This window comes from Carcharodon carcharias, chromosome 13 (genome assembly GCF_017639515.1).
Source record: "Carcharodon carcharias isolate sCarCar2 chromosome 13, sCarCar2.pri, whole genome shotgun sequence".
NCBI lineage: Eukaryota > Metazoa > Chordata > Chondrichthyes > Lamniformes > Lamnidae > Carcharodon > Carcharodon carcharias.
In genome coordinates, this window is record NC_054479.1 from 121,292,580 (window position 1) to 121,306,109 (window position 13,530).

Sequence of the window (13,530 nt, forward strand, 5' to 3'; positions counted from 1 at the left end):
CTAAGTTTCAAGGGAGTAAGGCAAGGCTGGATAGCCTCTACTTTAATGAAAGGAGTAATACAGGTAAAATGGATGAGTTAAGGATGAGGATTGACTTGTGGAATTGTGATATAGTTGCCATCACTGAGACGTGGTTGAGGGAGGGGCAGGATTGGTAGCTCTACATTCCAGGATATAGAATCTTCAGGCGAAACAGGGGAGGAGGTAAAAGAGGAGGAGGCATTGCATTATTAGTTAAGGAATCAGTTACTGCAGTAAGGAGAGATAATATCTTGGAGGGGGCATCGAATGAAGCTTTGTGAGCAGAGCTTAGGAATAAAAAAAAGGGCAGCCACATTTTTAGGTGTTTATTACAGACCCCCAGATAGTCAGCCAGAAATTGAGGAGCAGATATGTGCACAATTTGCAGAGGTATGTAAAAACAATAACAATAGGGTAATTATAATTAAATGATTTCAACTTTCCCAACATTAATTGGGATAGACATAGTGTTAATGACTTGGATGGAGCGGATTTCTTGAAATGTGTACAGGGGAACTTTTTAGGTCAATATGTAGAGGGTCCAACAAGGGATGGCGCAGTGCTGGACCTAATTCTGGGGAATGAAGCCAGACAGGTGGGTGAGGTGGTGATGGGGGAGCATTTTAGCGTTAGCGACCACAACATGGTACAATTTAAGCTTGTTATGGACAAAGAAATAGACGAGTTGCAAAGAAATGTTTCAGATTGGAGGAGAGCAGAGTTTAGTAAAATAAGGCAGGATCTGGCCAAGGTAGACTGGGAACAGTTACTTGTGGGGAAATCTACAGAGGAGCAGTGGGGGGCATTCACAAAGGAAATGGGGAGGGTACAGGCTCAACATGTTCCCTCTAGGATGATAGGAAGGAGTAACAAGCCCAGAGAACCATGGATGACCAGAGATATTCAAGATACGATGAGAAGGAAAAGAGAGGCTTTAAGCAGGTACAAGGGAAGCAAATCAGCAGAGGCATTAGTGGACTACAGAAAGTGCAAGATGGAGCTTAAGAAAGTAATCAGGAGAGCAAAGAGGGGATATAAGAAAGCTCTGGCTAGTAAAAGTAGGGACAATCCCAAGATATTCTAGAAGTATATCAATGGGAAGAGGATAGCCAGGGAAAGAGTAGGGCCCATTAGGGACCAAGGGGGCAATCTATGGGAGGAGACAGAGCACATCGGTAGAGTGTTGAACAAATACTTCACATCCATCTTCACCCAAGAAAATGAGGATGAAGGTATCGAACTCAAGGAGAGAGACTGCGAGGTTCTTGAGCAAATTGATATAGGGAGTGACAAGGTATTGGAGGTATTGACAGGCTTAAAAGGGGACAAATCTCCAGGTCCTGATGATTTGTGTCCCAGACTGCTGAGGCTGCTGAGGGAGGCAAGGGAGGAGATCACAAGGGCTCTGACCCAAATTTTTAATTCCTCTCTGGTCATGGGGGAGGTGCCAGAAGACTGGAGAACAGCTAATGTGGTTTCGCTATTTAAGAAGGGTTGTAGAGATAAGCCAGAGAGTCTCACATCGGTGGTAGGGAAATTATTGGAGAAAATTCTGAAGCAAAGAATCTATCTCCACATGGAGAGACAAGGTTTGATCAGGGATGGTCAGCATGGATTTGTCAGAGGGAGGTCATGCCTAACAAATTTGATTGAATTTTTTGAGGAGGTGACCAGGTGTGTAGATGAGGGTAGTGCAGTTGACGTAGTTATGTGGATTTCACCAAAGCCTTTGACAAGGTCCCACATGGAAGACTTATAAAGGAGGCAAATGCACATGGGGTACAGGGTAATTTGATAAGGTGAATTCAAAATTGGCTTAGTTATAGGAGACAGAGGGTGATGACAGAGGGATGCTTTAGTGACTGGAAACCAGTGTCCAGTGGCATACCACAGGGATCTGTGCTGGGTCCCCTATTATTTGTCTTTTATATAAATGACATATATGACTATGTGGGGGGTAGGATTAGTCAGTTTGCAGATGACACAAAGATTGCCCGGGTGGTTAAAGTGAGGTTGAGTGCTTTGGGCTACAGAAAGATATAGACAGGATGGTCAAATGGGCAGATAAGTGGCAGATGGAATCTAACCCTGAAAAGTGTGAGGTGATACACTTCGAATACTTCCTTGTCAAATTACTTCCAATGAACGGTATGACAATCGGAAGTTCTGAGGAACAAAGGGACCTTGACGTGTGTGTCCACAGATCTCTGATGGCAGAGGGGCATGTTAGTGGGGTGTAAAAAAGGCATGTGGGACACTTGCCTTTATCAATCGAGGTATAGATTACAAAAGTAGTGAGGTCATGTTGGAGTTGTATAGAACCTTGGTGAGGCCACAGCTGGAGTACTGTGTGCAGTTCTGGTCGCCACCTTATAGGAAGGATGTGATTGCACTGGAGGGGGTGCAGAAGAGATTCACCAGGATGTTGCCTGGGATGAAATATTTAAGTTATGAAGAGAGGTTGGATAGACTTGGGTTGTTTTCGTTGGAGCAGAGACAACTGAGGGGCGACCTGATCGAGGTGTACAAGATTATGAGGGGCATGGACATGGTGGATAGGGAGCAACTGTTCCCCTTAGTTGAAGGGTCAGTCACGAGGGCATATAAGTTCAAGGTGAGGAGCAGGAGGTTTAGGGGGGATGTGAGGAAAAACTTTTTTTTACCGAGGGTGGTGACAGTCTGGAATGCACTGCCTGGGAGGGTGGTGGAGGTGGATTGCCTCAAATTCTTTAAAAAGTACCTGGATAAGCACTTGGCACATCATAACATTCAAGGCTATGGGCCAAGTGCTGGTAAATGGGATTAGGTAGGGAGGTCAGGTATTTCTCACTTGTCGATGCAGACTTGATGGGCTGAAAGGCCTCTTCTGCACTGAGATTCTGTGATGGCCTCAGGATGTGAAACACAGTATATTGCTTGTATTCCCTGCTGGCAGCTTTACATGGAACTTACATCACTGAAACAGGCCATTTGGCCCAGCTCATCTATGTTGGTGATTATGTTCCACACAAGCTTCCTCCCACCCTTCTTGATCACACTCAGGGTAGCCTTCAGCTTCTTTCTTTCTCATGTTTTTATCAAATTCCTTGAATGTATCTATACTAGAATTATTGAGTGGTTACAGCATAGAAGGAGGCCATTCAGTACATTGTCTTTGTGTCAGTTCTCTGCAACAGCAACACAGCTAGTCCCACCCCTTGACCTTTTCCCTGTAGCCCTGTAAAATCTTCTCTCTTCAGATAATTATCCAGTTCCCTTTTGAAAACCACAATCCACATGTTAGGCAATGCATTCCAAATCCAAACCACTTGCTGCATTAACAAGTTTTCCCTCATATCGCCTCTGGTTCTTTCATTAATCACCTTAGAATTCTTGACCTTCTGCTGACAGAAACAGTTTCACCCCAATTACCCTATCTGGACCCCTTATGATTTTGACCACGTCTAACAAATCTCATCTCAACCTTCTCTTCTCCAAGGAGAAGAGCCTCAGCTTCACAAATCTATCCACATAATTGAAATCTCTCATCCTTGGAACCATTCTCGTAAATATTTTCTGCACCCTTTCTAAACCCTTTGTATTCTTCCCATTGAGGCTGAACCAGCGTTTTATGAAAGTTCATAACTTTTGTACTCTGTGCCCCTCTTTATAAAACCCAGGATCGAGTATAACTTATTAATTGCTTTCTCAAACTGCCCTGCCACCTTCAATAATTTATGCACATATACACCCAGGTCCCTCTGCCCCTGTATTTTCTTTGGAACTGTACCCTTTATTTTATGTCACCTCTCCTCGTTCTTCTGACCATAATGCATCACTTCACACTTCTCTACATTGAACTTCATCTGCCACGTCTTCCCACTCCACCAGCCTGTCGATATCCCTCTTGAAGTCTATCATTATCCTCCTCCTCAGTTCACAATACCAAGTCAAGCATCATATTCAAATTTTGAAATCATATCCTGTACACCCAGGTCTAGGTCATTAACATAAATCAAGGAAAGCAGTAGCCCTCTACATACTTACTTCTGACTGGGGGATGGTAATGTTTTCTGCGTTTTATGCTTTTAATAGACTTGAATTAAATAATTAAACTGTCACACAATGAAATTCTAGCTATGCTAAAGACTAGTGATTCAAAATACCACATGGTTCAAAATAAAAAGCCTGCTGCATTACTATTTTTCACTTTAAAAACATAGTTTTAACCAATGTTTGGGGGCTCAGATGATTAATACATAGGAAAACAACATAATTAGTAGATTTAGAAATGATATGACCACATTTTCTCAGAGCTCCTGCGCCCCAAAGTTTGGCTCTACACCCCTGACCTACTTATATGATACGGCATTTTGAAAAAAATTTGCATTTATATAAGCACCTTTCATGACCACTGGGCATCCAAAGCATTTTACAGCCAGCCAGTTAAGTACTCTTGAAGTGTTCTGAATCTTGTTTCGATTTATTTTACAATACCTTCAGGTCAAACATGGGTAAAGGAGGAGGGGAATCCACATGCAGAATAAATGTGGAATACAGCAAACACTACAATTTGATATTAAATGAGCAGCACTTAATCACCAGTCTGTAAGTAATTCAACAATGTATGGCAAGGTGCTAGTGGGGGAGGGGCATAATTATAATGTAAGGAAACGCAGCAGCCAATTTGCATACAGCAAATTCCCACAATCAGCAATGTGATAGTGACTAAATAATCTGTTTCTGTAATGTTGATTGAGGGATAAACATCGGCCCAGACACCAGGGACAACCCCCAGTAATAATCAGTGGGAGGAGGAGCATTTTTACCAGTGAACTCTTTCTTGCATCGGTCTCTCACACTTTCCTCAAGACTCTCCAGTTGCAGTTGAATCTTCTTATACTCGCGTTCTGCTTGCTGGCTCTTGCGTCTGAAACAAAAATAACAGTGCTTTTCCAAAACTCTGGTTTTTCACCTTTGTAAAGTCAGATTCATTGTAAAGATTGAACTTGATATTATTTACTTTGATGACAAAGAAATGTTGTTCTATGAACAAAAAGTTCTGAATCTTGTTTCGATTCATTTTACACTACCTTCAGGTCAAACATGGGTAAAGGAGGAGGGGAATCCCCATGCAGAATAAATGTGGAATACAGCAAACACTACAATTTGATATTAAATGAGCAGCACTTAATCACCAGTCTGTAAGTAATTCAACAATGTATGGCAAGGTGCTAGTGGGGGAGGGGCAGCAGGGAATGAGGAATCCGTTCACCTCCAATTAATGGCCAATTAATAAGGCTCCTTTAGGAGCTTGCTAACAGGCCTGAGGGGGCAGGATTTTCAAAGGTCAATTTGACAAATCTGAACAGCCTGGTGCATGTTAGGTGGGTTCAATGCGAGAGCATCTGAAAGTTTGCTTTGAACCTAGGAAAAGCATTGGTTCATGGGATATCTTGCATCGGGTCGATGGCTGCATAGCCACTTTTCCCTGGCTTAACGCTGTTGGCCCTCTGAGAAGCTGCCTTCCAAATTCAGCGAGTCTGTCCATCATAGCTGCCATCTATCTTTGCCACTGGTGCCAGGCAGGCAACTCCAGTCTCCTGGAGTTACTTGGCGCTACTAATTTGGCCGAGGTGACCTCCTGCTCCATTAGGGCATCAGCACTTAAAGATGGTGTTGCATGGGCAACAGAGCTGGGGCGTAGAGTTGGGACCCAGAATTTATCCGGGTGTTGTGATCCTGGCATCACTTTGAAAATCCAGCCCCTGACCTTTGGATATAAATTCTGAGTTGGCATCCAACTGGTTACTTGGGTAAGGTGGGTGTGGGTATTCCCACTTACTGTACGGATTGTAGGACTCCACAAATTCCTCCCATGGAAGGAATGTTCATGTTGCAGCCTGTCAGGCTGAATCAGCCTGCGAATCTTTCCACAACTTCACTTCATTCTCCAAGGGAAGAATGTGAAGGTACAAATAAATACAAACACAACAGGTGAGTTAAGGATGAGATGGCTGATAATGACATTAGAGACAGTAACAGATAACCTGAAGACATACATTATCATGTGACCATACCCATAGAATTATATTTCAGCAGTGCATTTTCAACAGTGGAAATAAACCATAACTTAGACAGCAGCTAGTGGGATTTTAACTTGTTCCATTCTGCAGCAGTTATGCTTCACGTACATGCTAATTAATGAAATCAGCAGCAACTTTTGCAACAATTTTCCTGGCTCTGTTCACTTATTTACTCAGTCAAAAAATCACTGCATACTGTAAACCAATACTAGAGATTACAGGTAACTTTGGTTTGTAACCAAGTTGATCTGGTGCACACCAATAACTAACAAAGAGGCCAGGCTCCATTTCATGCTACTTTTCTCAAGTTGCTGCATATCCTAGGAATGATATTTCAACCTATTATACCCAACTGTAGATAAAAACCAAATCCCAGGCCTAGTCTTTTGTTATTGTATTTTAATTGAACATATTGAACAAACCTGTAGCAGTAAATAGACACGCCGATAATCAATGCCATTGGAATCAATACAAGTGGCAAAATAATTCCGAGGGGCAGCTGTGCAGGAGTGTCATATTTTACTTTCCCCAGGTAGTATTCACGGTATCCCATTTTCACCTGGGAAGAAAAGAGCAGTTTCCAGAACGTATTAGTGTTTAATTGCATTTAACAGAGGTGGCAACAGGATAGGGAAAACGTTATAGCTAATATTACTCTGAAGGGCATAAATGGCAATTAATTTGTTTCCATTGCCACTTTACAAGTGCAAAATAAAGCCCAAAACAATAATTTTTGGTCATGTTTAAGTTTCCAGCCAAGAGATTCTGATCTATAGAAAAGGGGATAGGGAAGGAAAAAAAAGGGTGGGGTTTTTTTTTGCCTGTGGAGGGCTGCAAGCTGGAGTTCAATAAAGCAGATAAAATAATAGAAATTTACAGCATAAAAGGATGTCAGTCTATGCATGATCTGTACTGGCTCTTCACTTAGGCAATCCAAAAACAGTCCCAGAGACTTGCTTTCTTCTCTTACCTTTTGGAATCTTTGAACACAGAAGGTGGCGATTCGACTCATCGTGTCTCTGCAGGCTTCTTTCCTCTGTTTCAAATACTTATTCACTTTTCACTACAACAATGCAATGGCTTCTACCTCAACTACGCTGAATTCTATGCTCCAGCAACTCTTTGCATAAGGGAATTCCCTTAATCCCTCTCCCCATTCTCTTAATACCCCCATGTTGAATTGTTGACCCTTGACATTATTTTCCCTGTTCGGTTAGTTAACGTTTCTCCAGTCACTCATCAAAATTCTTCTTAACTTTAAATACTTCTATTATTTCTCATCTTAACCTTCTGTGTTTTTATGGAAATAGCCCTGTGAGGATAGATGACCATTTTAAAGTCTTCTTGATTGTACATAGTATGTACAAGAAGCAGGCTCGATGCATCAAGTGCTCTATTCTCAGTTCATACAATTTTAGCACAGGTTACACATGTAAGGGGCATTCAGAAATGGAACACTTATCCCTGTGAAATTGGCCTTCTAATAAAAAGGCATATATTTAAAGTTTGTATTGCTGTTTTCAGTGAGACTTTCAGGCTTTGCACTGTCATAGCTGGCCAGCATTGTATTACACTAATCTCCACCAATTAGCTGCAGTGTCCAGGCTATGTTGATACTGTTGCAGATGTTTACCAAGGTTAGCAAATTGTCTCACCCTAGTAACCCACCAGGCCAGGTTCTTGGGTTACTGGTTCCACTATAGGAGCAGGATCATGGGTTTTCAGGCCCATAACTTATTAAGCTTGATCATGATATAAGGATGAACTGTAGTAAGAACTGAAGATACGTACAACAAATTCTGGAAGATCATCATTTGCATCCCTCTTTACCCTCTTGGGTGCTGGCTGTTTATCTGGGGGAGTACATACAAAGTCCTTCACAGAAAGCGTTGTAACTTTACATTCTTCTGTTCCAATGTAAGCTTTCACTTCTTCTGCTGTCATTGCCTCATTTAGACGTTTTCCCTGAAATATTAAACAATGGAAGAATACAATCAAGAACAGCAGAAAGGAAAATGATCCAACAGGCCATAAACTGAAGTATTGAAACAAATTAGGAAACACTCAATTCTTTGTAACTGTCACCAAAATTCCAAATTTGGAAATGGGTAATGAGAGGGTTAAAGACGTTATAGCAGGGCATGCATCTCCAAAGCACTGTGCACACAGCCACTGCCCTTTGAACCATGACAGATATCAGATGCTGTGGTGAACCAGGATTGTTTCAGTGCCATTGGGAACTCATTTTAAAATTAATTGCTGCTGCTCAGCTTTCCCAGGCGTTATGAAAGCCAACAGCACAAGAGAGGTTGGAGATGCCAGACCCATGAAGTTAATGCCTTTCCCAGCGCTCCTACTGAACTAAAAGGTGCAGGATTGCTCCCTGACCCCCTCAAGATGCTTTTCGGTCTGCCCCGACATTCATGACCTCCGTCCCCACTCTGCTATGATTGCTGACATCCCCTCCTGGTTGCCAGGGACCATTCCCAAGGGTACCCAATTGTGGTTTCCTGCCACTGATTATTCCTCCTGGCCATCAACCAGGCTGTAAATCTGGTAGGTTCCAGAGTGGAAGCAGAACAAAAAAAAAAACGATAACGAGGTCCTGCTGTCATGTTTGGCGGGACCTCAGCATCCCCAGTCTTACCGACTTCCTTGACTGCTTTTGGTGTCCCAAGAACCCCTGCTGCAAATATCAGGCCGTTGTTTCCAAATTGTACTTTTAAATAGAAAAAAACCAAGTAGCACAGAAAATCTACATAAAGCAGGTGGTTATGTATTGCTTCACATTATTCTAGATTCCATGTATTTAACATCTGTGCATTGGAAAAGAGAGGACTAAATTGCTCACAATAGAGGAATATGTGGTTTTCAAATCAAAGACCCAATGCTACAGTGCAAAACATGATAGAAAAAGCAATGAACTTGCATTTATATAGCATTCTGTAATGCTTCATTTTCAATTAATTGCTATTGAAGTGCAGTCATTCTTGTCCTGTAGGCAGACATGGCAACTAGCTTGCATATAACAAGGTCCCACAATTAGCTGCGATAAAGTGACCAATAACTGGATTTTGCTGTTATTGATCGAGGGATAAATGTTGGCCAGAAGAGCTTCTTTGAAAAGCACTATGGAAATTTTACATGCACACCTAAATAGGCAGACTTGATTCAATGTCCTATAAGACAGGCAGCAAGTTTGGTAACAGTATTGTTTCAGTACTGCACTGCAGTGTTAAGAGGAACTGACTTGCATCAAGGTGGAAAACCTGCACCCCTGTTTTTTTTTTTAAAAACCTCCTTTTATTGTTTTCAGTCACATTGTACACACATTTTGATGTAGAGTGCAATCTCTATATAAAATTAAAAGATAAACTAAATTAGGATGTAAGGGTGATTATAATTAAACAAAGATGGTAGACACAATCAGATAAATTTTCAGAATGAACATTCAGATGGGCATTGTATTATTAGCAATCTCATTTGAGTTTGCAGATCCTGTCTGATTTTGCAGAGTCATATTCCAGTAACATATCATGAACAAGTTATGAGCTGAAATTTGACGTCGAATGGAAAGGTCAGCAAAGGGGGTGGGACATGGCAAGTTGTCAATCCTTATGAAGGGGGATGGGAGCATTCAAAAGATAGGTGGATAAAAATAATGATCATGGCAGCAATTACAAGGACTGCTTAGGTTATATATTTAAAGCTTTGGAAAGGTCTTTTCAGTGTTAAAAGAAGAGGGCAGTGTAGTGGTAATGTCACTGGAATGCAGAGATTGAGACTAATGGGGGCATGGGTTCAAATCCCACCCATGGCACCATGATGGGATTTAAAAATTCAATTAATAAAATCTGGAATCGAAAGCCAGTCTCAGTAATGGTGGTCGTGAAACTATCATCGATTGTTGTAAAAATCCAAGGACTAATGTCCTTTAGGGAAGGAAATCTGCTGTCCTTTCCTGGTCTGGCCTACATGTAACTCCAAACCCACAGCAATGTGGCTGAAGCAAATGGCCTAGTACTTACCAAAATTTCTGAACCCAATTAACACATAGGATAAAAGCAATTCCAGCCAGTAATGGAGTGATACAACCCTCCAAACACTTACTTGATGGCTGGCAAGGTGGCAATGGTGAAAAATAATGTACCAGGGAAAAGAGTGACCACTGCAGAGCAGCCTCCTATTGCATCAAATCTCCAAGGCAGAGGAAAGGAATTGAGGATGCAGCTGTTTGTTGCCATTAGAATTGGCAGCATTACAGAGAATGTTAGTTGGAGGTGACCGCAGCGGATACCATAGTTGTGGATCTGGCTGTCTGTGTAGAGCTACAAATTCTACGTAGAAAGGTCTGCATGGCATAGCCAGGATGGTGCCATTATCTGGTATTGGTAGAGTGGCACAGATTTGCTGAACATGTTGTTGCAATTCTTACTAACAGGACACTCAAGCAGCCCAAAACACCTATTCCAAGTGTGATTAGAATATAAGGAAATTGCATGGACATTTAAAGAGGGATAACCAGGTCTAATTTAACTTTTTAAAAAATTATTTGCTCATGTAATGTGGGGGCCACTGATAAGGCCAGCATTTAATGCCCATCCCTAATTGCCCTTGAGAAGGCTGTGGTGAGCTGCCTTCTTGAACTGTTGCAATTCTTGTGGGGTAGGCACAACTGCAATGCTGTTACATAGGGAATTCCAGGATTTTGACCCAGTGAAGATGAAGGAAGTGATATAGATCAGAGTCAGGAAGGAGCGGGACTTTGATTGGATACATGCATCAGCTGCCCTTGTCCATCTAGGTGGCAGCAATTGAATGTTTGGAAGGTGCTGTCGAAGGAGCCTTAGCGAACTGTTGCAATGCACCTTGTAGATGGCACACACTGCTGCCATTGTACTCTTGTGCAGAAGGTGAATGTTTAAGGTGGTGGATAGGATGTCAAATCAAGGAAGCTGCTTTGTCCTGGATGGTGTAGAACTTGGTGTGTTGTTGGAGTTGCACTCATCCAGGCAAGTGGAGAGTATCCCATCACATTTCTGGCTTGAACCTTGTTGATGGTGGACTGGTTTTGAGGAGTCAGGTGGTGAGTTACTCACCACAGAATTCCCAGCGTCTGATCTAACTCTCATAGCCACGGTATTTACGTGTCTGGTCCAGTTCAGTTTCTGGTCAGTGGTTACTTCAAGGATGTTGATGGTGTGGGATTCAGCAGTGGGCAATATTGTGAATGGCAAGGCAAGATGGTTAGATTCTTTTGGCAATCTGATGGAAGCCTCTGATGCAACTGCAAAACCAGGCTAGAAAATTGGATGAGCTAAATAGATGTAGATTTGGTTTAACAACTTCCAACCATTTCTGTGATTGATTATGTGCACTTAACGTCCAGTAATTTGGTGAAGCCAAAATCAGAAAATCTAACCCAATATATACTGGGAGCATGAATGAAATGGGTAGCACCATACAAAACAAGGCAGAACAGAGGTAGCAAAATAAAATCTTTCAAAACTCACAACCACCATTTAATAATTACCTTAACAAAGATTGGTGGTTGTTTGAGTACGAATACGGAATTTGTAAAATTCTCAAAGACTGGATCCTCTACATAGTCAAAGGTCTTATTTTCAGAAAAATTGTCCAATATGACAAAGATATAAACGTTCTTCTGGTTTGCAGGAGGTGATGGGAAAATGAGCATCGAATTATTGGAACATTTTAATGCTTTAGTTTCATTCTGCAAGAGAAAATAAAGGTTTTACTTACAAAAAGAATGTTTTCCTTCCAAACAATAACTGCAGCAATGTCAATATCTGCGATGGTAGTGTATTCAAGTTACTAAATTTGCTAAAATTGAAAATATACATTTGGACTGCACATTCAAATAATAAATAGCAGTTGAATAGTTCGTATGCAGTAATGTTTGGATTTTAAAGCACAAACTTCTGACTCAATCAAGACACAAACTGCAGGAAGCAAATGGGAGCCAGTTACAAAGCTTTGGTAGGCACCTTGATTTAACTCACTGCTCTAGGCCTTAGTCATGAATTATTAACTATTATATGGTCTTGTCACCCAGAATGTTCAACCACTTCCACAACTGCATAATGTCAATAATGACCAATCATTTTCTTTAACTGGCAGCTTTGGTTGCACTTCGTACAGCAGATATAATGATGCCATTCACGGACTGGAAGTAGGGCAAGTAACAAACCACACATTCTGGAAAGGAAATGGGACTTATAGCTCTAACTGTCAATTTGTATACATTATAAACCTCTGAAATTTAAAATAGTAAACAACACTGGACTCAACAAACATTAAGAGCAATGTTGAAAATAAAATTTTTTTGTCTAAGCTTTTCATCTTGCACTGATCAGGACAATTTGCAAGAAAATACCAATATCAGGGAAACAACATATTTATACTGTATGAGAAGAGAGTGCTGATTGGTTGGCAAGTGGACTCTGATTGGTAGAGGAGTTGCCATGGAGAATGCACCAGTTGATGGTGACAGACAGTTAATTGCCACATAATGTTTGAAATTTAAACCAGACAGCTTGACTCTGATTGGTCAAGGAATTGCCTTGGGGAATGAATCAGTGAGTGGCAGTCACTTATTTTGTTTAGCTGAAACAGGCGTATAGTCTCTCAGGTTAACAAAATAAGTGACAGCCATTCACTGGTTCATTCCCCAGGGCAATGTCTTGAGCAGAGTCAAGCTGTCTGGTTTAAATTGCAAACAATGTTTGGAAGTTAATGGTCAGTCACCAACAACTGGTGCAGACTCCATGGCAACTCCTCTACCAGAGTCCACTTGTCAAACAATCAGCAGTCTCTTCTCATACAGTATAAATGTGTTGTTTCCCCTCACATTGGTATTTACTTGCAAATTGTTCTGATGAGTGCAAGATATAAAACTTCAACAAAAACTTTTTTCAGCAAGACTCAAGTTCTGTACTACGAAACTTTAAGCAGCAAAATTATAGATGCTCACAACTCAAATAATTTCACTTTAGCATGAATACACTCCATATATGTTCAGCTATTAACTTTAATTACAATGACTTTAACTTCTTGAAAATGGCTAAATTTCACTGTTGGTAAGAAAACAAACTGTACCTTTTCTACAAGTAATTCACTTAGCTGTCCGTTCTCCATTACTTTCACTCTCATAATTCGTTTCTGTACAGCATCAAATCCCTGTCCAGTCACTGTGATATTTCTTCCCCCGCTACATCAAGAAAGCAAATTATTTAATACGACCAGCTGTTGTGTGATGTCAAAAAAAGAGAAAATGTGTGTGAGAGACAGCAGAGTATGGAGGGGAGTAAAGCAAGCACGGTATGTGAGGAAACTAAGACTAAGGATAAGCTGAGAGAACGCAAGGTAAGCAGAGAGATAATTACAGGAAGAGAAAGACAAGTTTATTTTGGTTGTGAACAAC

At 41.2% G+C, this 13,530-nt stretch overlaps 1 protein-coding gene across 3 annotated transcripts in view; it reads right to left on the minus strand.

Annotated features, from left to right (window-relative positions):
- LOC121285613 (plexin-B2-like) overlaps positions 1–13,530 on the minus strand; it is a 249,354-nt gene that overhangs the window by 29,241 nt on the left and 206,583 nt on the right. For all 3 annotated transcript variants that reach the window (XM_041202227.1, XM_041202228.1, XM_041202229.1), the window contains exons 19-23: positions 13,206–13,317; positions 11,620–11,820; positions 7,878–8,051; positions 6,509–6,645; positions 4,830–4,930 (exon numbers count right to left, since the gene is read on the minus strand). In XM_041202227.1, coding sequence (XP_041058161.1) covers positions 4,830–4,930; positions 6,509–6,645; positions 7,878–8,051; positions 11,620–11,820; positions 13,206–13,317 — 725 coding nt within the window. The remainder of the gene's footprint in view (positions 1–4,829; positions 4,931–6,508; positions 6,646–7,877; positions 8,052–11,619; positions 11,821–13,205; positions 13,318–13,530) is intronic.